Source organism: Heteronotia binoei, chromosome 18 (genome assembly GCF_032191835.1).
Source record: "Heteronotia binoei isolate CCM8104 ecotype False Entrance Well chromosome 18, APGP_CSIRO_Hbin_v1, whole genome shotgun sequence".
Taxonomy (NCBI): domain Eukaryota; kingdom Metazoa; phylum Chordata; class Lepidosauria; order Squamata; family Gekkonidae; genus Heteronotia; species Heteronotia binoei.
In genome coordinates, this window is record NC_083240.1 from 9884960 (window position 1) to 9906933 (window position 21974).

At 49.6% G+C, this 21974-nt stretch overlaps 1 protein-coding gene across 3 annotated transcripts in view; it reads right to left on the reverse strand.

Annotated features, from left to right (window-relative positions):
- Positions 1 to 21974, reverse strand: part of ACAP3 (ArfGAP with coiled-coil, ankyrin repeat and PH domains 3) — a 241085-nt gene that overhangs the window by 77413 nt on the left and 141698 nt on the right. For all 3 annotated transcript variants that reach the window (XM_060259262.1, XM_060259261.1, XM_060259263.1), the window contains exons 7-9: positions 16167 to 16211; positions 13263 to 13358; positions 10519 to 10599 (exon numbers count right to left, since the gene is read on the reverse strand). In XM_060259262.1, coding sequence (XP_060115245.1) covers positions 10519 to 10599; positions 13263 to 13358; positions 16167 to 16211 — 222 coding nt within the window. The remainder of the gene's footprint in view (positions 1 to 10518; positions 10600 to 13262; positions 13359 to 16166; positions 16212 to 21974) is intronic.

Sequence of the window (21974 nt, forward strand, 5' to 3'; positions counted from 1 at the left end):
TGTAAATCAGCCCCAAAGGGGACTCCCCGCCTCCCGAGGTGAGGAGGAGACGCAGCCTACGATCTTGGGAGGAGGGCGGTTAACAAGTAACAAAGGCATCTGGGAACGACTGCCGCCCTGGGAATAGAGGTATAAAAGAGCAGACAGATGCCCCTTGAGAGATGCAACAGAAAGGAGGGAGAAAGAGATGCTCGGAGAAGCGACACGCTAAAAAAAGAACGGCCCGGGTTCCATGCGGGCTTTTCCCCCAACTCTTTCCCCCAGCTGAGCAGAATTTCTCCTTCTCTAGAAACAGAAGAAGCCAACGGCTGTCACGTTTGTGATCTTCATGTGAGAAGTGCCAAAAGGAAAAACCCTTTGGGGATCCAAGGGAGAACATGCCCTGAGCACAGAAGGCTCTGGGTTTGATCTCTGGCCTCTCTAGATTGAAGCATCACAAGTGACACAACTAGAAATACTCAGTTTATTATTAGAAAAGAGCAAGAGTCTGGTGGCTCCTTACTATTGGGCTTTTGCTCTTTTCTACTGCCACAGACAAACTAAAACGGCTGCCCATATTGTGAGAGCCAGTTTGATGCAGTGGTTAAGTGTCTGGACTCTTATCTGGGAGAACCGGGTTTGATTTCACACTCCTCCACTTGCACCTGCTGGAGTGGCCTGGGGTCAGCCATAGCTCTGGCAGAGCTTGTCCTTGAAAGGGCAGCTGCTGTGAGAGCCCTCTCAGCCCCATCCACCTCACAGGGTGTCAAGGAGATTGTGAGCCACTCTGAGTGGAGGGCGGAATATAAATCCAATTTCTTCTTCTTCTTCTTCTTCTTCTTCTTCTTCTTCTTCTTCTTCTTCTTCATCTTCATCTTCTTCATATTCAGGTCTCAGATTCAGCAGGAGCTCACAGGAGCATAGCTCCTGAACCTTTCTGAGGGTTCCCCCTCTTCCTCCCCACCTACCTTCTCCATTGAATAGTAGGTGCAGCCGCATAACAATCCCCGGATTAGGAGAGCAGGCAGCCAACCAGCCACCAGGGGCTTTGCCACATCCCCTGCAGCCCTCATTAACCCCTGGAGAAGCCCGTGCCACCCTTTCTCTGCTTCTTATGTGATTTTGGGTGGCAGGTGGTTTGCTGGCCTTTTGACTGGTGGGGAGGGGAGACGGGGGCGACCAAGGAAAGCCCCAGGTGAGCAAGGCCTGCTTGGGCTGGCTGGACCTCTAGCCAATCCAAGCAGGCCTCACTTACTCGGGGCTCTCCTTTCTTGCGTCGGGTTGCTTTTGGCTGGTGCGGGCGCGGCATATGTTAATGAGTTATGCTAATGAGCTCCAAAACCTATTTTTCTACAAAACAACTCCTATCTCAGATTGTTGTTGTTGTTGTCGCCTTCTTCTGCATAGTATAGAAATAGTGACTCGGGCCGACCCTGCTTTGTTTCCAAGATCTGACAAAATCTGGCTGGTCTGAGGTCTAGAGGTCAGGGCACTTCCAGAAGTAGAAGAAGATGATATTGGATTTATATCCCGCCCTCCACTCCGAAGAGTCTCAGAATGGCTCACAATCTTCTTTACTTCCCCCCCCCCCCACAACAGACACCCTGTGAGGTAGATGAAGATATTGGATTTATATCCCGCCCTCCACTCCGAAGAGTCTCAGAGCGGCTCACAATCTCCTTTACCTCCCCCCGCCCACAACAGACACCCTGTGAGGTAGATGAAGATATTGGATTTATATTCTGCCCTCCACTCCGAGAGTCTCAGAATAGCTCACAATCTCCTTTACTCCCCACCCCCCAACAGACACCCTGTGAGGTAGATGAAGATATTGGATTTATATTCCGCCCTCCACTCCGAGAGTCTCAGAGCGGCTCACAATCTCTTTTACCTTCCTCCCCCACAACAGACACCCTGTGAGGTGGGTGGGGCTAAGAGAACTCTCACAGCAGCTGCCCTTTCAAGGAAAACCTCTGCCAGAGCTATGGCTGACCCAAGGCCATTCCAGCAGGTGCAAGTGGAGGAGTGGGGAATCAAACCCGGTTCTCCCAGATAAGAGTCCTCACACTTAACCACTACACCAAACTTAACCACTACCCCTAGGCTATTAATGTAGTGCTTTGCTTAAGGCAATTCCAGGCTTTCTCAAATCCCTGCTTGCTTGCAGGAGTTTCCTGCAGCCTCAGCCTCTAGCATCTCCGGTGCAAAGAGCACAGGCAGCAAACCCTCTTCATCTGCAACTTGGAGACGGAAGATTAGTGCGCAAGAAGACAGGGTCTGGACCACGGGTGGCCAACTTGCTTAGCATCAGATGTTTGAGAGCCATAAGACATGAATGTCAGATGTTTGAGAGCTGCAAGGAAGGGAGGGAGGGAGCGGATTGGGGGGAAGGAGAGGTGGAAAGAAAGCAACTTTAACTTTAAATGCCTTCTCCAAGCTGCCAGCTGGCTTGGAGAAGTTATTTAAAGAAGATATTGGATTTATATCCCGCCCTCTGCTCCAAAGAGTCTCAGAGCGGCTCACAATCTCCTTTACCTTCCTCCCCCACAACAGACACCCTGTGAGGTGGGTGGGGCTGGAGAGGGCTCTCACAGCAGCTGCCCTTCCAAGGACAACCTCTGCCAGAGCTATGGCTGCCCCAAGGCCATTCCAGCAGCTGCAAGTGGAGGAGTGGGGAATCAAACCCGGTTCTCCCAGATAAGAATCCGCACACTTAACCACTACACCAAACTGCCTCTTAAAGAGAGGAATGCCTTCTCCAAGTTGGCCAATGAGGTGATGGGGACTTCAAGAGCCACACAAAGAGCCACATGTGGTTCTCAAGCCGCTGTTTGGCGACCCTTGTCCAGACCAATGGCTCCCTCTAAGTCATGGGGTCCTGTGAGCAACAATTCTACTTTGTGAGCTGCTGGCATTAAATCTGTGAGCGAGCGATTTGGCTACCGCATAAATTAGTTTCCTCTGGGGCCATCCTTCCTGAACTAAGGCAAAGCTGGAGGCTAAAAAATGATAGGACTTTGGAGGAAGTTGATAAGAGACGACACAACCAGAGGAATTTTCACAGCAATGCATTGTGATCCAAACAGGTGTGTCCACATGGCAGATACAGGGACTCACACCCAAAGCTCAGACTGTGCTGGCATTAAAAGCTCTCTGCCCCCAATGTAGCCAAGCCAGCTTAATTTAAGTCAGTTAGTACGCTGCGCTCTTTTAGCCGCGGATTCAACCACTCACACAGATCAACGTTGCAAAAGATACACGGAGGTGATAACACTCAGCTGCTACATCGAAACATCAGCATGACAATTCTCTGCATTGATTTCAACAGACGTCTGCCTCAATAATGCATCAGCTGCTGCCAACGAGACTACCACGCTCGTTAGAACTCTTCCCCCCCCCACTCAGCAACGATATCAGTAGTAACTCATGCAGAGATGCAACGGACACCCTCTTCTGAAGATAAGCATCTTTTTACTGCTGATGGGGAGGAACTGAATGCTCCAGGATGGAGACTGGGTTGAATTACTGCTTGCTCCACTGAAGGCAAACCCAGTGCGGCAAATCATACAGAGGCACAGCAGTCAGACACCTCTAAATGAGTGGGTGCCTTGGGCTCCCCAGAGCCTGTCCCCTCACCTGCAACAGGTAGGAACTAACTACAGTGGCAATGGAATACAGGAATGCCTACGGGGGAGGATTATATCAGGGCTATTTGCAACAATGACGACGATAATGTTCAGAACAAAGCCGGAGTCCAGTAACGCCTTTAAGACCAACCAAGTTTTATTCAGAATGTAAGCTTTCGTAGACGTGCATACTTCAGACAATGGAATGGGAATATATGTCTGATGAAGTATGCATGCCTATGAAAGCTTACATTCTGAATAAAATTTGGTTGGTCTTAAAGGTGCTACTGGACTCCTGCTTTGTTCTGCTGCTTCGAGGTGGCCAAACGTGATTCATGTACACAATGGGCTTCTGGAGCCACATAGAATACCCATCAGATGTTTGAGAGCTGCAAGACATGAATGTTAGATGTTTGACAGACGCAAGACATGAAGGGAGGGAAGAACGCAAATAGATGGGGGAAGGGATGAGGGAGGGAGAGGTGGAAAGAAAGCAACTTTACTTTTAAATGCTTCCTCCAAGCCGCCGACTGGCTTGGCTTGGAAAAATGATTTAGAGAGACAAATGCCTTCTCCAAGCTGGCCAACAGGATTGTGGGGGCTTTGAGAGCCACACAACATGTGTGAAAGAGCCACGTGTGGCTCCCGACCCACAGTTTGGCCACCTCTGCTTCAGACCCACACAGCTGCCCAGTGCCCACCTGGAACTACGATCAATGTATGCAAAGTGTTTTAAACTCTGAATGTGCCACCGAAAATCCTGTAAAAAAAAATCAGGGCAAGGAGGAGGTTGTTGATAAAGCGTCCTAAGCAAAGACCTTACGGAAGTGACGGAGACATGAAAACTGAGCCAACACTCACCTGCAAAAGGGTCTGCGGGGTAACAAGGCACGGCGGATGAGTGGGAGAAAACACAGAGAGAGGAAAGAAGAATTAATTCAGGTGTTTTATAAACTAGCAGCTACACCACTTAAGGTTGCCAGCCTCCAGGTGGGGCCTGGAGATCTCCCCGAATTACAACTCCTCTCCAGACAACAGAGATCCATTCCCCTGCAGGAAATGGCTGTTTTGGAGGGCAGAGTCTGTGGTATTATACTGTGCTGAGGTCCCTCCCCTCTCTAAGCCTTGCCTTCCCCAAGTTCCATCTCCAAAATCTCTAGGAACTTCCCAACCCAGAGATGCCAACCCTAACCCCACACTGCTCACCCACTGCCCGTTCCCAGTTCAAATATACCCTCCTCCCATGTTGATGCGATTTGAGAACTTCTACCCAATCTCCCCCAACTATCTCTTTCAGTTGCCCCCAGCTGGGGCTCATGTTCCAAGCCACACCCCAAGGCGGAGCCATCTCTCCTCTGCGGCTCCAAAGGGGAAGCCACTCTGGTGTAGCGATTAGAGGACAAACCAGGTTTAAACCTCCAATCTGCCGGGGGCAACAGTGGGTGGGCTTCTGGACTTCTGGCCCTGCTGGTGGACCTCCTGATGATCCCTGGGTTTTGGCCACTGTGTGACTCAGAGTGTTGGACTGGATAGGCCATTGGTAGGATCCAACATGGCTTCTCTTATGTTCTTATGTGACACAGAGCGTTGGACTGGATGGGCCATTGGCCTGATCCAACATGGCTCCTCTTATGTTCTTATGTGACACAGAGTGTTGGACTGGATGGGCCATTGGCCTGATCCAACATGGCTTCTCTTATGTTCTTATGTGACACAGAGCGTTGGACTGGATGGGCCATTGGCCTGATCCAACATGGCTTCTCTTATGTTCTTACGTGACACAGAGCGTTGGACTGGATGGGCCATTGGCCTGATCCAACATGGCTTCTCTTATGTTCTTATGTGTCACAGAGTGTTGGACTGGATGGGCCATTGGTAGGATCCAACATGGCTTCTCTTATGTTCTTATGTCTGGGGCAGTGATGCTCTGTATTCTTGGTGCTTGGGGGGGCAACAGTGGGTGGGCTTCTGGAGTTCTGGCTTGGCTGGTGGACTTCCTGATAGCACCTGGGTTTCGGTCACTGTGGGACACAGAGCGTTGGACTAGATGGGCCACTGGCCTCATCCAACATGGTTTCTTATGTCTATCTCAACTCCCTTGGCCTTGCCTGAGATGATCTCCAATATGCTACTTCTGTGAGGAGGGGGAACAGCATGATGGGGGAGTCAGAGGTCTACGGTGGGGGGGATGGGTGAAAAATTCCTTCTGTTAGAGTCAGTATTGTCTACTTAGTCAGCATTGTCAGTCAGCAATGTCTACTTAGACTGGCAGCAGCTCTCCAAGGTCTCAGGCAGAGCTCTTTCACATCTATGTGCCCCAGCAGGAGAACCATGCAAGCACTGTCCCTTCCCCGCAAAACTTCAAATCAGAGGAAATCCTTGCAAGATCCAGACACGGAAAAAAGGTCCACATGAGGGTAAGTTTGCATAATATGTTAGAAATAAGAGATCCTGCAAGAAGCTGCATTATCCCGAATCAGATCCCAACAAGGTCAGCGTTGTCTACTCAGACTGGCAGCCACTCTTCAGGGTCTCCGGCGGAGGTCTTCCCCATCACCCACTGTTTAGTCCTTTCAACTGGAGATGCCAGGGATTGAACCTGGGACCTTCTGCCTGCCGAGCAGAGGCTCTGAGCCAGACCCAACGCATTGTGGTGCTGAGACTCAGCAGGAAGCGTGGGGGGGCAAGGGGAGGGGTTTAGCCCTTGCCCTCTCGCTCCCTGACACATGCCACTCAACGGAATATCCTTCCGGCAAAACTAGCTGCTGACAAGCCATCTCCGTTTCCCACTGGGGCATTCGTTTTCTGCTCAGCTGACGTGGGATGTGCGTGAGTCATGGTTTTGCATTGACAGCAAAATCCACTGTTGGCTTGCCCTCTGCACCACCCCCCCCCCCAATCTCTAGGGAAGCCCCTTTGCTCTCTACGTCTTGCCCACATGTCTGAGAGCCTGCTTCTTCAAGTATGAATTTTGTCGGCAGGGAGGGACGGTTTAGTCTAGGGTTGCCAAGTCCAATTCAAGAAATATCTGGGGACTTTGGGGTTGGAGCCAGGAGACATTGGGGGTGGAGCCAGGAACAAGGGTATGAAAAGCATAATTGAACTCCAAAGGGAGTTCTGGCCATCACATTTCAAGAGACTGAACACTTCTTAAATGCCTTCTTTCCATAGGAAATAATGAAGGATAGGGGTACCTTCTTTAGGGGCACATAGAATTGGACCCCCTGGTCCAATCTTTTTGAAACTTGGAGGGTGTTTTGGGGAGAGGCACCAGATGCTACGCTGCAAATTTGAGGCCTCTACCTCAAAAAACAGCCCCCCCCCAGAGCCCCAGATACCCGCGGATCCATTCTCCATTATTTCCTATGGGAATACATCTCCATAGGGAATAATAAAGTTCCCAGCAGATATTTCCCTCCCCCCCTCACTTTCTGATGACCCTGAAGTGGGGGGAGGGCCTCCAAACTGGGGGATCCCCTGCCCCCACCTGGGGATTGGCAACCCTAGTTTAGTCTGGTATTTTTCGGTCAAACTTCTCCAGAAAATGCGAGCAAAGCCATCTTCACTTCAAGGCCCAGAATCTAGAGATCCTCAGGGCTGGATTAACAACCAGGCCCTGGCCAATGGGCCCTCACACCGGCTCTCCGCCCCCAATTTCCCCCCCTGCTTGCAGCCCTCCCAGCCTGCACTCGAACTGGGCTGCTCTTTGCCTGACTTGCCTGGTGTGGCTGCTGCTGGCGTCATTGCCAAGTTTGCCTCTCTCTGCCTCTCCCCCATAGTTTAGTCAAAGGGGCTTTTGAGAAGGTGCCTGCAGGCCGCAGCAGGACCATGGGTGGTGGGGTGCGTGCTCCAACTCTGAGATCATTTGTGAGCCCCCCCCCCTGAGATTTTGACTGCCTAGGGGCCTCCACAGGCTTTAATCTGGCACTGGAGATCCTTCTAATTTGGCAAAAGGGAGACATGATGGCAAAGGAGCATCCGATTTCCCAGATCGCCCCTGCGCTGCCGTCCTCTTGACAATCCGCTCAGCCCCCTCGCTGGGGCGTTTTAAGAGGAGGTCTGTGGGAAGGAAAGAAAAATACGGCTTTTCAGCCGGGTCTGAGGCCCCAGAAGCACACGGGCTCCAGCCATTCAGCCATCCAGGACTGATTTAAGACGAAGCCTGAGCCATCTGGCAGAGAAGGGACTCTCCAGTGTGTGGCTGCCACGAGGGGTGGGGGGAGCCAGCTGGACAGATGTGTGAGACAGAGAGGCCTCTTCAGAGACAGGGGAGCACTGGATGCCAACTCTGAGACGAGTGAGAAAGTAAATGCAGCCTGACAAGTCCTTCTCTGAGAGCCGAGGAGCACAGAAGGAAAAGGGCAAGGAGGAGACGTTCAGACATCACCCCCTCCCCTCCCCCCCCCCCCAAAAAGGTGGCTGATAAACTGTGGGTTGATCGGATGTCATTGAGTTTAGTTAAGCTGTATAAGAATATAAGAGAAGCCATGTTGGATCAGGCCAATGGCCCATCCAGTCCAACACTCTGTGTCACATAAGAACGTAAGAGAAGCCATGTTGGATCAGGCCAATGGCCCATCCAGTCCAACACTCTGTGTCACATAAGAACGTAAGAGAAGCCATGTTGGATCAGGCCAATGGCCCATCCAGTCCAACACTCTGTGTCACATAAGAACATAAGAGACGCCATGTTGGATCAGGCCAATGGCCCATCCAGTCCAACACTCTGTGTCACGTAAGAACATAAGAGGAGCCATGTTGGATCCGGCCAATGGCCCCTCCAGTCCAACACTCTGTGTCACATAAGAACATAAGAGAAGCCATGTTGGATCAGGCCAATGGCCCATCCAGTCCAACACTCTGTGTCACATAAGAACATAAGAGGAGCCATGTTGGATCAGGCCAATGGCCCATCCAGTCCAACACTCTGTGTCACATAAGAACATAAGAGAAGCCATGTTGGATCAGGCCAATGGCCCATCCAGTCCAACACTCTGTGTCACAGAAGAACATAAGAGAAGCCATGTTGGATCAGGCCAATGGCCCATCCAGTCCAACACTCTGTGTCACATAAGAACATAAGAGAAGCTATGTTGGATCAGGCCAATGGCCCATCCAGTCCAACACTCTGTGTCACACAGGTGCCATCAGAAGGTCCATCAGTGCGGCCAGGGCACTAGAAGCCCTCCCACTGTGCCTCCCACCAAGCACCAAGAATACAGAGCATCACTGCTCCAGACAGAGAGTTCCAACAATAGGCTGTGGCTGTCATTGATGGACCTCTGCTCCAGATGCTTATCCAATCCCCTCTTGAAGGTGGCTATGCTTGTGGCCGCCACCACCTCCTGTGGCAGTGAATTCCACATGTTAATCACCCTTTGGGTGAAGAAGGACTTCCTTTTATCCGTTCTAACCTGACTGTTCAGCAATTTCACTGAGTTTTTGTACTGTGTTAAATGAGAAAAGTATTTCTTTCTCTGCCTTCTTTATCCCATGCATAATTTTGTAAACCTTTATCATGTCACCCCGCAGTCGATGTTTCTCCAAGCTAAAGAGCCCCAAGCACTTTAACCTTTCTTCCTAGGGGAAGTGTTCCAACCCCTTAATCATTCTAGCTGCCCTTTTCTGCACTTTTTCCAATGCTATAATATCCTTTTTGAGGTGCGGCGACCAGAACTGCACACAGTGCTCCAAATGAGGCTGCACTATCAATGCACCAAACAAGGGCATGATGATACTGGCTGATTTGTTTTCAATTCCCTTTCTAATAATCCCCAGCATAGCACTAACGTTTTTTTTATTGCAGTCACACACTGTTTCAATGTTTTCAGGGAGTTATCTACTACAACTCCAAGACCTCCGTCTTGGTCAGTTTCTGTCAGTTCACACCCCGTCAATGTGTATTTATATTTAGGATTTTTGGCCCCCATGTGCATTACTTTGCACTTGGCCATGTTGAACCTCATGTGCAACGTTGACGCCGCTCGCCCAGCCTCGACAGATCCCTTTGGAGTTCCTCACAATCCTCTCTTGTTCTCACCACCCTGAACAACTTAGTGTCATCCGCAAACTTATAAGAAGTCATTGGCTTTTATAGTCTCCAAGGGAGAACTGCCGTTCTTCCAAAGTTCCCTGTCTCATCTTTGGAACATTGTTGTGCACCCTATTTAGGATTGGCTGGGAAATTCCAAGGAGTCCAGGACCGAAGCCTAGAGAGGGAGGGGTTTAGGGAAGGGAAGTACATCAGCAAGATATAATACCATAGAGTCCATCCTCCAAAACAGCAGTTTTTTTTCCAGTGGGACTGATCTCAGCCATCTAAAGATCAGTTGGAATTCCTGGAGAACGCTCTCCCACCCTGGAGGTTCCCAACCCGCCAGCCCACTCGGAAGTGACATAATCACACCAGCGACGTTGCACACTGGCCACTCTAGGAGTGTCTGGGGAAACTCTATGGTTTCTTCAGTCACTCTAGCAATTTGGGAGGGGGAACCATACGGAACCATAGGGTTTTCCCTCCCGTATTGCTAGAGCGTCCAGCATGCAATGTTACCGGCACGATGACATCACTTCTGAGTGATGTCATCACAGGGGACTTGGCAACCCTAACCCAACCCCACCTAATCCAGGTGATTCTCCAGCATGTCCTCAGTTCCATCAGGAGACTCTTCGATCTGTAGTTTATCAGCTTTTGTTATGCCAGGGGTGGCCAATGGTAGCTCTCCAGATGTTTTTTTGCCTACAACTCCCATCAGCCCCAGCCATTGGTCATGCTAGCTGGGGCTGATGGGAGTTGTAGGCAAAAAAACATCTGGAGAGCTACTGGTGGCCACCCCTGTGTTATGCCATAAAACAGCTTCTCTGGAAAGAAATCTTTATGAGATTTCAGCAGAGTATTGTGTGCGGGCCCTAGACTCACCCGTTGCTGGATAAGTGCGTGCTTGTGCTCCATTTCCCGCTTCTCCACTGCAGAGTCGATCACCAGCTGGTCCAGCTGCAAAGCAAAGAAGAGAAGCAACAAACATGTTATATAGGTGATCTGAAATGCGTACAATGTATGGTGTTCTTGCCTGGCTCATTGGAGCCTGTCGGACTGAGCTTGGGGACTCGGGAACAATGGGCAGTAGGATCCAAATCCCTGCTGCTCTGCTCCAATCATGGGGCCCCTGCTGGTTTGAATGGACCAATAGAATGCTAGTGCGGGAACCTTGGGTGTATATATAGCTGGCCCTGTTGGCCCAGTCTTCAGTCTTAGAGCACAGCCCTATACTATGCTGAGATAATAAATAGAACTATGATCACTACCACCTCGCCTCTTTGTTGCGTTGAACCTACTATATTATAAAATGCAAGTCTTGATTGCTTGATATTTCCATGGGCATATTCACCTGACAGTCTTCCTCCCAGGGAACTCTGGGATTTGTAGTTCTTCTAGGAGTATCTCTCATAGGAAAGACCTCCAGACTTTCGCCATGAGCAGTGAAGAGACTTGCAGCAACCTCGCTATTGCTTAAAACCAGTGGTCTCCCCAACCTGGTGGCCATGGGCACCATAGTGCTCACTGACACCTTTCCTGGTGTTTGCCAAGTATTTTTAGAAAGTGGGCGGGGCCTGATGGGGCTTTTGCCCAGCCAGGTTTCTGACTGGCTGTGCAGATGGTTTAAAAGAGCTGTTTTGGCACCAGCTGCTAAGACAGCGCAAGGATCTTCACTGTGTGACTGAACGTAAACCGTGGCAGCCATTTTGTGGTTGGCTCCGCCTCCTGTGGCAGCCATTTTGTGGCAATGCCCACCATGCTTTGTCAGGCTCACAAAGGTTGGGGACCTCTGGCTCAAACATTCAGAAGGCTGGCTGTGGTTCTGACCAGACACTGAAGGAGACACGTGTCTCAACTCAAACCAAGCCCTCCCACCCCAACATGTTTCTCTGATATAATGATGTGAAATCATCATGCTCAGGATTTGCCCAGCATCTGCTTTGATTCGTCAGCGGCTGTTAGGAAAGGTCTGTGTTGGAAAATACCTGGAGACTTTGGGGTGGAGTTTGGGGAGGGTGGGGTTTGGGGAGGGGAGGGTCCCCAGAATGGTACAGTGCCAGAGAGTCCACCCTTCAAAGCTGCCATTTTCTCCAGGGGCCAAAAAATATAAATTCAACAGGTTCCTATGTGTAAATATGGAACAATACAATCAACACCGGAAATATATTTATTATCACACCAAAGTGTGTACAAACATATATTTTAGTGACAGCATTTAAACATACAGTAATGCTTCCAGAAAAGCGGCTGGTTACAAAACGCAATCACTGAAGAAGTCTAACAGTGCAAAAGCCCACAAAGCTCCATATATGGGGCAAAGCCCACTTCCTGTACACATCTCTGTGTCCTGTCGTCTTCTGTGCTGCTACCAAGGAATACAAAAAATTCCACTGGAGAGAGAAAGGGGACTGTACTCTTAGGTCAAATTACAGTTTCGTCTCTTGTCCCTTCGTCAGCCTGATCTCTCCACATTACTGTATGTTTAAAGCATTACTGGTTTAAAGCACTACTGGTCCCCTGGAGAAGGAAGGAAAGAGCCCAAGTTTCCTTTGCCCAGTTCCCTGGATCCCATGGGAGAAATAAAAGGAAAGCACCTTTAAGACCATCAAGCGCTAACACTTTAAGCATGTTTTAAGCTTTTAAAAATTTATATATTTAATTGCATTTGTCTGTGTCCTTTACAAAGTTTCTATCTCTGCTACCTAATCTTAAATACATGGTCCAGACCGACATGGCTCAGCCCAGCCCAACGTGGCCCGGCCCAACAAGGTCTCATTTATGTCAGATCCAGCTCTCATCATAAATGAGTTCGGCACCCCTGATGTAGGACGTCCTTTGATTCTGCAGCCCTGGCAACAGGCAAGCGCAGCTTGATGCCGTTGGTTGCTCATGCCCCCAGCAGAGTCGAAGATGTCAAGAGACAGAAACCATGTTGGCAGCTCACCAAGGAAGAACAGCCACATAAGGACACCTGAGGATTACGACTCCAGTAGTGGGGGATCACCCGGAGGATTTACTAGAAGGTTCTTAGCCTGAATTGACACAGTGGATATGAGCCTGGGAGAGCAAGGTCTGAATCCTTTTGGCCTCAAGGTAAAGGCCTCGGCTAGTTTAATTAAAACCTTGGTCCACTAGGCCTAGAGGCCATCAGCATAAATCAGATCTCTAGGCTCAGAGGCAAAGGCCTCCATCAGTTCGGATAACATCTCGGTCTCAAGACCTAGAGGCAAACGCCAGTCGGTATTATGGGTAGGGAAGAGGGGGCAGGAGGAATGACCTCACGTTGTGGCATGATGCCAACAAGATGCTCTAAGATTCAGAGTCCTAGATCATCCCATCAGTGTGTGTGGCAACGTGACATCACTTCCTGGTATTTGGGGGAAGTAACATTGCAACATTGGCACGACACCACTTTTTTAGGAAAAAATTTTTTCCCGGAGGGCTGGTGAGCAATGGAGAGGGTTACTCAGAGAATATCGTGGTTTGCATTTGAAGGCTCTCAGCGCATGGACAGGCTTGGGGCTGCTAGACACCTCAGCTGGGATCTTTACGTTTTGCTGCACATACGAATGACATTCACGAGAGCGTAGCTTTGCCCCAAGAAGCCAGTTGTCCCTTACCTCAGTAGCCAGTTTCTTCATGTAGGGGTCCAGTTCATGGAGGAGGCTGTAACCTTGTTGGAAAAAGGTATATTGGGCGTGCATAAAGGAGAGCATCTGGAGAATCAGAAGAGAGAGAAGGAAGTCAGAATGCGAGTGGAAAGAAATGTGGGCCAGCGGCCTTTTGCCACACGAGCCACACGTTCAGTGGCACTTTTTGCTCTGTGAATCCTCACTGAGCCAGCACACAGCTCATGCTCAGCTCCCTTTGTGAAGTCATAATGGAAGCGGAGCAACGCTGCTAGGATTGGCGCTGCCATCAAGGCAGCTGTAGCCGTGCATCCCCACGACACATACGACGCTGCGGGAGACTGACCCAAGACTTTTTGGGAGCAGGAATGCACAAGAATGCAGTTCCGGCTGGCTTGACACCTGGGGGTGTGGCCTAATAGGCAAATGAGTTCTTGCTGGGCTTTTTCTACCCAAAAAATGCCACGTGGAAAAATGGTGGCATCAGTGTGTGTGTGGCCTAATATGCAAATGAGTTCCTGCTGGGCTTTTTCTAACAAGCCCTGCGCGAAACAATGGTGACGTCAGGGGTGTGCCTAATATGCAAATGAATTCCTGCTAGGCTTTTTCTACAAAAAAGCCCTGTGTGAAACAATGGCGACACCAAGGGGTGTGGCCTAATACGCGAATGAACTCCTGCTGGGCTTTTTCTACAAACAAGCCCTGTGTGAAACTATGGCGACACCAAGGGGTGTGGCCTAATATGCCAATGAACTTCTGCTGGGCTTTTTCTACAAACAAGCCCTGTGTGAAACTATGGCGACACCAAGGGGTGTGGCCTAATACGCCAATGAACTCCTGCTGGGCTTTTTCTACAAAAAAGCCCTGTGTGAAACTATGGCGACACCAAGGGGTGTGGCCTAATATGCCAATGAACTCCTGCTGGGCTTTTTCTACAAAAAAGCCCTGTGTGAAACAATGGCGACACCAAGGGGTGTGGCCTAATACGCCAATGAACTCCTGCTGGGCTTTTTCTACAAACAAGCCCTGTGTGAAACTATGGCGACACCAAGGGGTGTGGCCTAATATGCCAATGAACTCCTGCTGGGCTTTTTCTACAAACAAGCCCTGTGTGAAACTATGGCGACACCAAGGGGTGTGGCCTAATACGCCAATGAACTCCTGCTGGGCTTTTTCTACAAACAAGCCCTGTGTGAAACTATGGCGACACCAAGGGGTGTGGCCTAATACGCCAATGAACTCCTGCTGGGCTTTTTCTACAAACAAGCCCTGTGTGAAACAATGGCGACACCAAGGGGTGTGGCCTAATACGCCAATGAACTCCTGCTGGGCTTTTTCTACAAACAAGCCCTGTGTGAAACAATGGCGACACCAGGGGAGTAGCTGATCTTCTGGGTGGGTATTGTTGGGAGGATAAACGGGAACAAGGAATTGGTGCGAAAAAGCAGGGCACATATATTGAAACGACAAGTGGTGGAACGAAAGAAGCGGGGAGCCCAAGCATTGACTGAAGCTAGGAAACGAAGCGAGTTTTGTTTTTATGGAAAGGGCGGCGGATAAAAAAAATCTAAATAAGCCAATGCATAAATAAAGGAGTTTGGTGCAAAATAATCTAACTAAACACATGAATAAAGAAAAGAGTTTGGTGCACTGCAGACCCCAGGAACACCGGCGGCATGAGTTGCTGATCACCCTTCACCGCTATAAAGGAGACTGCAGGTTGTGCTAGCTCTTAACTCTGTATGCATTTATTATTAATTCAACACCCTGATTCGCACTTTATAAATAATATAAAGAAATGCATGAACGTATAGACACCGTCAAACCCAGGGAGCTTCAGTTTGTTGTGGTTTCAAGAACTAGTCGGGGAAGAAAGTATAGTTGGGATTAGTGTCCTCTTCCCCTGACAACTGGCTGTATTTATTAAGAAAAGACTTCACTTGAGCATCCATAGGTTTATTTACCCTTTGAATGTTAGGCCACACCTCCACTGTTTCACACAGGGCCTTTTTTGGTAGGAAAAGTCCAGCGGGAACTCATTTGAATATTAGGCCACACACCCCTGACATCAAGGCCGCTGGAACTAAGTTCCTGTATGTTCCTGCTCAAAAAAAGCCCTGCTGGTTTGTCTCTACAAGGCATCCTGAGACCTGTAGTTTGGGGGGAGGCAGTCAGGGGTGGAATTCTAGCAGGAGCTCCTTTGCATATTAGGCCACACACCCCTGTTGTAGCCAATCCTCCAAGAGCTTACAAGGCTCTTAGTACAGGGCCTACTGTAAGCTCCAGGAGGACTGGCTACATCAGGGGTGTGTGGCCTAATATGCAAAGGAGTTCCTGCTAGAATTCCACCCCTGGACCGCACACCCCTAATGTACCAATCCTTCAAGAGCTTACAAAAAAGAGCCTTGTAAGCTCTTGGAGGATTGGCTATATCAGGGGTGTGTGGCCTAATATGCAAAGGAGCTCCTGCTAGAATTCCACCCCTGGAGGTAGTTATCTAGGAACCTTTCCAAAACAAGGATGCCAGCCTCCAGGTGGTACCTGGAGATCAGGTCCCCTGGAGCAGCAAACTGGTGCTTCGGAGGGTGGACTTTAGGGCTTTACGGCATTGGACCCCACTGAGGTCCGTGTCCTCCCTAAGTTCCATCCCCAAACCTCTAAGAGTTTCCCAGACTGCATCTGGCCATCCTATTCCCCCTCCCTCCCTCCCCCACCCACCCACACCCTGCTGGTTTGTCTGGAGGACGTGGCAAGTCTACTCAAAAAAAGGCCTGTTTCCAAAACGCTAGGTAAACTGGCTGAACTATTTTCCCATCTGCAATTCAGACACTTCTTCCGTTTCATTGCTCTCGGTGAAGGGACGGGCGATCAGGAGGGTGCAACTGTTATCCTTACCGCATCCAGAATTTCAAATTTCTTCTTGGCCTGGAGTACGTTGATCTGAAAAAGAAAACAAAGGCAAGGCTTCCGTTAGTTTGCCAGCTGAACGGCAATCAACCTGTCAGGTCTGTGGCTGTGCTTTCCATAGCAGTCTAGTGCTGGTCTGAAGCCATAGAACCAGGGGTGGCATTCTAGCAGGAGCTCCTTTGCATATTAGGCCACACACCCCCTGATGTAGCCAATCGTCCAAGAGTTTACAAGCCTCTTTTTTGGTAAGCTCTTGGAGGATTGGCTACATCAGGGGTGTGTGCCCTGATATGCAAAGGAGCTCCTGCTAGAATTCCACCCCTGCATAGAACAAAGTTGGAGTCCGGTGGCATCTTTAAGACCAACAATGTTTAATTCCGGGTATAAACTTGCATGCACATGCACACTTCTTCAGATACACGTCCTTCTTCAAATGCATGCACAAGTAAGCTGATCCCCAGAATTCAACTTCGTTGGTCTTCAAGGGGCTACCGGACTCCAGTTTTGTCCAGCAGCAGCGAGGGAGCTGCAGAGATTGCCATAGTTGTTTGCCACATGGAAAGAAGCATACTCACCTTCTGTTAAACACACAAGAACTGAAGTGGCAGTAAAAGGTGGCAACCGCCTAAGTTTCTCCCCTACAAACAGAACACCCTGCCCAAGTTTGGTAACCCTCAGGTAAGAACAGAAGCTAAATTCTATTCACACGGTGGCCAACCAGTTCCTCTGGAGAACCAGCGACAGGGCATAGAGGCCGAGATCTTCCCCAGGTGTTGCCTTCTGGCACTGAGATTCAGAAGCTTACTGCCTCTGAACCCGGAGGAGATATAAGAACCACTGATTATGCATGGGATGGAGAAAGTAGAGAAAGAAGTCCTTTTCTCTCTTTCTCACAATACAAGAACTCGTGGGCATTCGATGAAATTGCTGAGCAGTCGGGTTAGAACGGATAAAAGGAAGTCCTTCATCACCCAAAGGGTGATTAACATGTGGAATTCACTGCCACAGGAGGTGGCGGCGGCTACAAGCATAGCCACCTTCAAGAGGGGATTGGATAAAAATATGGAGCAGAGGTCCATCAGTGGCTATTAGCCACAGTGTGTGTGTGTGTATTTATATATACACACACACAAATTTTGGCCACTGTGTGATACAGAGTGTTGGACTGGATGGGACATTGGCCTGATCCAGCATGGCTTCTCTTATGTTCTTCTGTGACACAGAGTGTTGGACTGGATGGGCCATTGGCCTGATCCAACATGGCTTCTCTTATGTTCTTCTGTGACACAGAGTGTTGGACTGGATGGGCCATTGGCCTGATCCAACATGGCTTCTCTTATGTTCTTAAGTAACACAGAGTGTTGGACTGGATGGGCCATTGGCCTGATCCAACAAGGCTTCTCTTCTGTTCTTATGTGACACAGAGTGTTGGACTGGATGGGCCACTGGCCTGATCCAACATGGCTTCTCTTATGTTCTTATGTGACGCAGAGTGTTGGACTGGATGGGCCACTGGCCTGATCCAACATGGCTTCTCTTCTGTTCTTATGTGACACAGAATGTTGGACTGGAGGGGCCGCCTGATCCAACATGGCTTCTCTTATGTTCTTATGTGACACAGAGTGTTGGACTGGATGGGCCACTGGCCTGATCCAACAAGGCTTCTCTTCTGTTCTTATGTGACACAGAGTGTTGGACTGGATGGGCCACTGGCCTGATCCAACAAGGCTTCTCTTATGTTCTTATGTGACACAGAGTGTTGGACTGGATGGGCCACTGGCCTGATCCAACAAGGCTTCTCTTATGTTCTTATGTGACACAGAGTGTTGGACTGGAGGGGCCATTGGCCTGATCCAACATGGCTTCTCTTATGTTCTTCTGTGACACAGAGTGTTGGACTGGATGGGCCATTGGCCTGATCCAACATGGCTTCTCTTATGTTCTTAAGTGACACAGAGTGTTGGACTGGATGGGCCATTGGCCTGATCCAACAAGGCTTCTCTTCTGTTCTTATGTGACACAGAGTGTTGGACTGGATGGGCCATTGGCCTGATCCAACATGGCTTCTCTTATGTTCTTATGTGACGCAGAGTGTTGGACTGGATGGGCCACTGGCCTGATCCAACATAGCTTCTCTTCTGTTCTTATGTGACACAGAATGTTGGACTGGAGGGGCCGCCTGAACCAACATGGCTTCTCTTATGTTCTTATGTGACACAGAGTGTTGGACTGGATGGGCCACTGGCCTGATCCAACAAGGCTTCTCTTATGTTCTTATGTGACACAGAGTGTTGGACTGGAGGGGCCATTGGCCTGATCCAACATGGCTTCTCTTATGTTCTTATGTGACACAGAGTGTTGGACTGGATGGGCCACTGGCCTGATCCAACATGGCTTCTCTTATGTTCTTATGTGACACAGAGTGTTGGACTGGATAGGCCACTGGCCTGATCCAACATGGCTTCTCTTCTGTTCTTATGTGACACAGAGTGTTGGACTGGATGGGCCACTGGCCTGATCCAACAGGGCTTCTGTTATGTTCTTATGTGACACAGAGTGTTGGACTGGATGGGACACTGGCCTGATCCAACAGGGCTTCTCTTATGTTCTTATGTGACACAGTGTGTTGGACTGGATGGGCCACTGGCCTGATCCAACAGGGCTTCTCTTATGTTCTTATGTGACACAGAGTGTTGGACTGGATGGGCCACTGGCCTGATCCAACAAGGCTTCTCTTATGTTCTTATGTGACACAGAGTGTTGGACTGGATGGGCCACTGGCCTGATCCAACAGGGCTTCTCTTATGTTCTTATGTGACACAGTGTGTTGGACTGGATGGGCCACTGGCCTGATCCAACAGGGCTTCTCTTATGTTCTTATGTGACACAGAGTGTTGGACTGGATGGGCCACTGGCCTGATCCAACATGGCTTCTCTTATGTGACACAGAGTGTTGGACTGGATAGGCCACTGGCCTGATCCAACATGGCTTCTCTTCTGTTCTTATGTGACACAGAGTGTTGGACTGGATGGGCCATTGGCCTGATCCAACATGGCTTCTCTTATGTTCTTATGTGACACAGAGTGTTGGACTGGATGGGCCATTGGCCTGATCCAACATGGCTTCTCTTATGTTCTTATGTGACGCAGAGTGTTGGACTGGATGGGCCACTGGCCTGATCCAACATGGCTTCTCTTCTGTTCTTATGTGACACAGAATGTTGGACTGGAGGGGCCGCCTGAACCAACATGGCTTCTCTTATGTTCTTATGTGACACAGAGTGTTGGACTGGATGGGCCACTGGCCTGATCCAACAAGGCTTCTCTTATGTTCTTATGTGACACAGAGTGTTGGACTGGAGGGGCCATTGGCCTGATCCAACATGGCTTCTCTTATGTTCTTATGTGACACAGAGTGTTGGACTGGATGGGCCACTGGCCTGATCCAACATGGCTTCTCTTATGTTCTTATGTGACACAGAGTGTTGGACTGGATAGGCCACTGGCCTGATCCAACATGGCTTCTCTTCTGTTCTTATGTGACACAGAGTGTTGGACTGGATGGGCCACTGGCCTGATCCAACAGGGCTTCTGTTATGTTCTTATGTGACACAGAGTGTTGGACTGGATGGGACACTGGCCTGATCCAACAGGGCTTCTCTTATGTTCTTATGTGACACAGTGTGTTGGACTGGATGGGCCACTGGCCTGATCCAACAGGGCTTCTCTTATGTTCTTATGTGACACAGAGTGTTGGACTGGATGGGCCACTGGCCTGATCCAACAAGGCTTCTCTTATGTTCTTATGTGACACAGAGTGTTGGACTGGATGGGCCACTGGCCTGATCCAACAGGGCTTCTCTTATGTTCTTATGTGACACAGTGTGTTGGACTGGATGGGCCACTGGCCTGATCCAACAGGGCTTCTCTTATGTTCTTATGTGACACAGAGTGTTGGACTGGATGGGCCACTGGCCTGATCCAACATGGCTTCTCTTATGTGACACAGAGTGTTGGACTGGATAGGCCACTGGCCTGATCCAACATGGCTTCTCTTCTGTTCTTATGTGACACAGAGTGTTGGACTGGATGGGCCACTGGCCTGATCCAACAGGGCTTCTCTTATGTTCTTATGTGACACAGAGTGTTGGACTGGATGGGCCACTGGCCTGATCCAACATGGCTTCTCTTATGTTCTTATGTGGCACAGAGTGTTGGACTGGATAGGCCACTGGCCTGATCCAACATGGCTTCTCTTCTGTTCTTATGTGACACAGAGTGTTGGACTGGATGGGCCACTGGCCTGATCCAACATGGCTTCTCTTATGTTCTTATGTGGCACAGAGTGTTGGACTGGATAGGCCACTGGCCTGATCCAACATGGCTTCTCTTCTGTTCTTATGTGACACAGAGTGTTGGACTGGATGGGCCACTGGCCTGATCCAACAGGGCTTCTGTTATGTTCTTATGTGACACAGAGTGTTGGACTGGATGGGCCACTGGCCTGATCCAACAGGGCTTCTCTTATGTTCTTATGTGACACAGTGTGTTGGACTGGATGGGCCACTGGCCTGATCCAACAGGGCTTCTCTTATGTTCTTATGTGACACAGAGTGTTGGACTGGATGGGCCATTGGCCTGATCCAACATGGATTCTCTTATGTTCTCCACGAACCTGTCGGATCCCCTTTTAAGGCCATCCAGGCCTGTGGCCATCACTACATCCTCTGGCAGCAGCTTCTGCATTTTAACCACTCTTCTTTAGTCACACTGGTTTGGAGTTGAAACACGCACCCAGCACCCTTGAACGCAAAAGATGATTCCAGATTGGAATCCCTGTTAAACCCATTCCCCTTATCGAGGCATTCCCCTTTGCGGCTTATTAGGGTGGCAAGAGTGGTCCCATGGCGCCATCTGGTGCTCAGACGGCAGCACTACTCTCCACTGTCTCGCGTACGTCAACAGTGCTTTCCTAAACAGAATTACACCAGTAAAAGCCCATTGACTGCAATTGACTTCGAAGGATGTAACTGTGCTTAGGACTGCAGTGCAAAGGCAACATTGATGGCTTCTTTTGGGGACCTGTAATCAGGTCCCCCAATGCATAGCTAAACCTTAAAAACAACTGTCGGTCAGAGAGAGATTTTGGACCATGCAGTAGAGAAGAGTGACTTCACTAAGGATATACCGGGGTGGCCAAACTTGCTTAACGTAAGAGCCTCAAAGAATAAATGCCAGGCGTTTGAAAGTTGCAAGACATGAACGTCAGATGTTTGAGAGGGAGGGAGAGAGGAAGGAAGGAAATTGATGGGAGAAGGAGAGGTGGAAAGAAAGCAACTTTAACTTTAAATGCATTCTCCAAGCTGCCTGCCAATGAGGCGGTGGGGGCTTCAAGAGCCACACAGTATGCGTGAGTCACATTTGGATCCAGAGCCATGGTTTGGCCACTCCTGGGATATACTCTTTTGTTTTGCATCTTTTCATTCTCAGAGGCTGTAGAACTTTTGCCCGTTTGAACAGCTCAATGAAGCCTCCATGTTCAGAGGCAGCAGATTTCTCCAAGAGCCCTAAATGCTGGGAGCAGCAGCAGAACACAAACACACTTGAAGCTGCCTTACATTTAATCCGATCAAGGTCAGTATAGTCTACACAGGCTGGCAGTGGTCTTGGGCAGAGATCTTCCACATCATTTGCTGCCGGGTCCTTTCTAACCCCAAATGTCAGGGACCGAACCTGGGATCTTCTGCATGCCAAGCAGAGGTTCTTTCACTGAGCCATGGCCGCTCCCCAAACTAA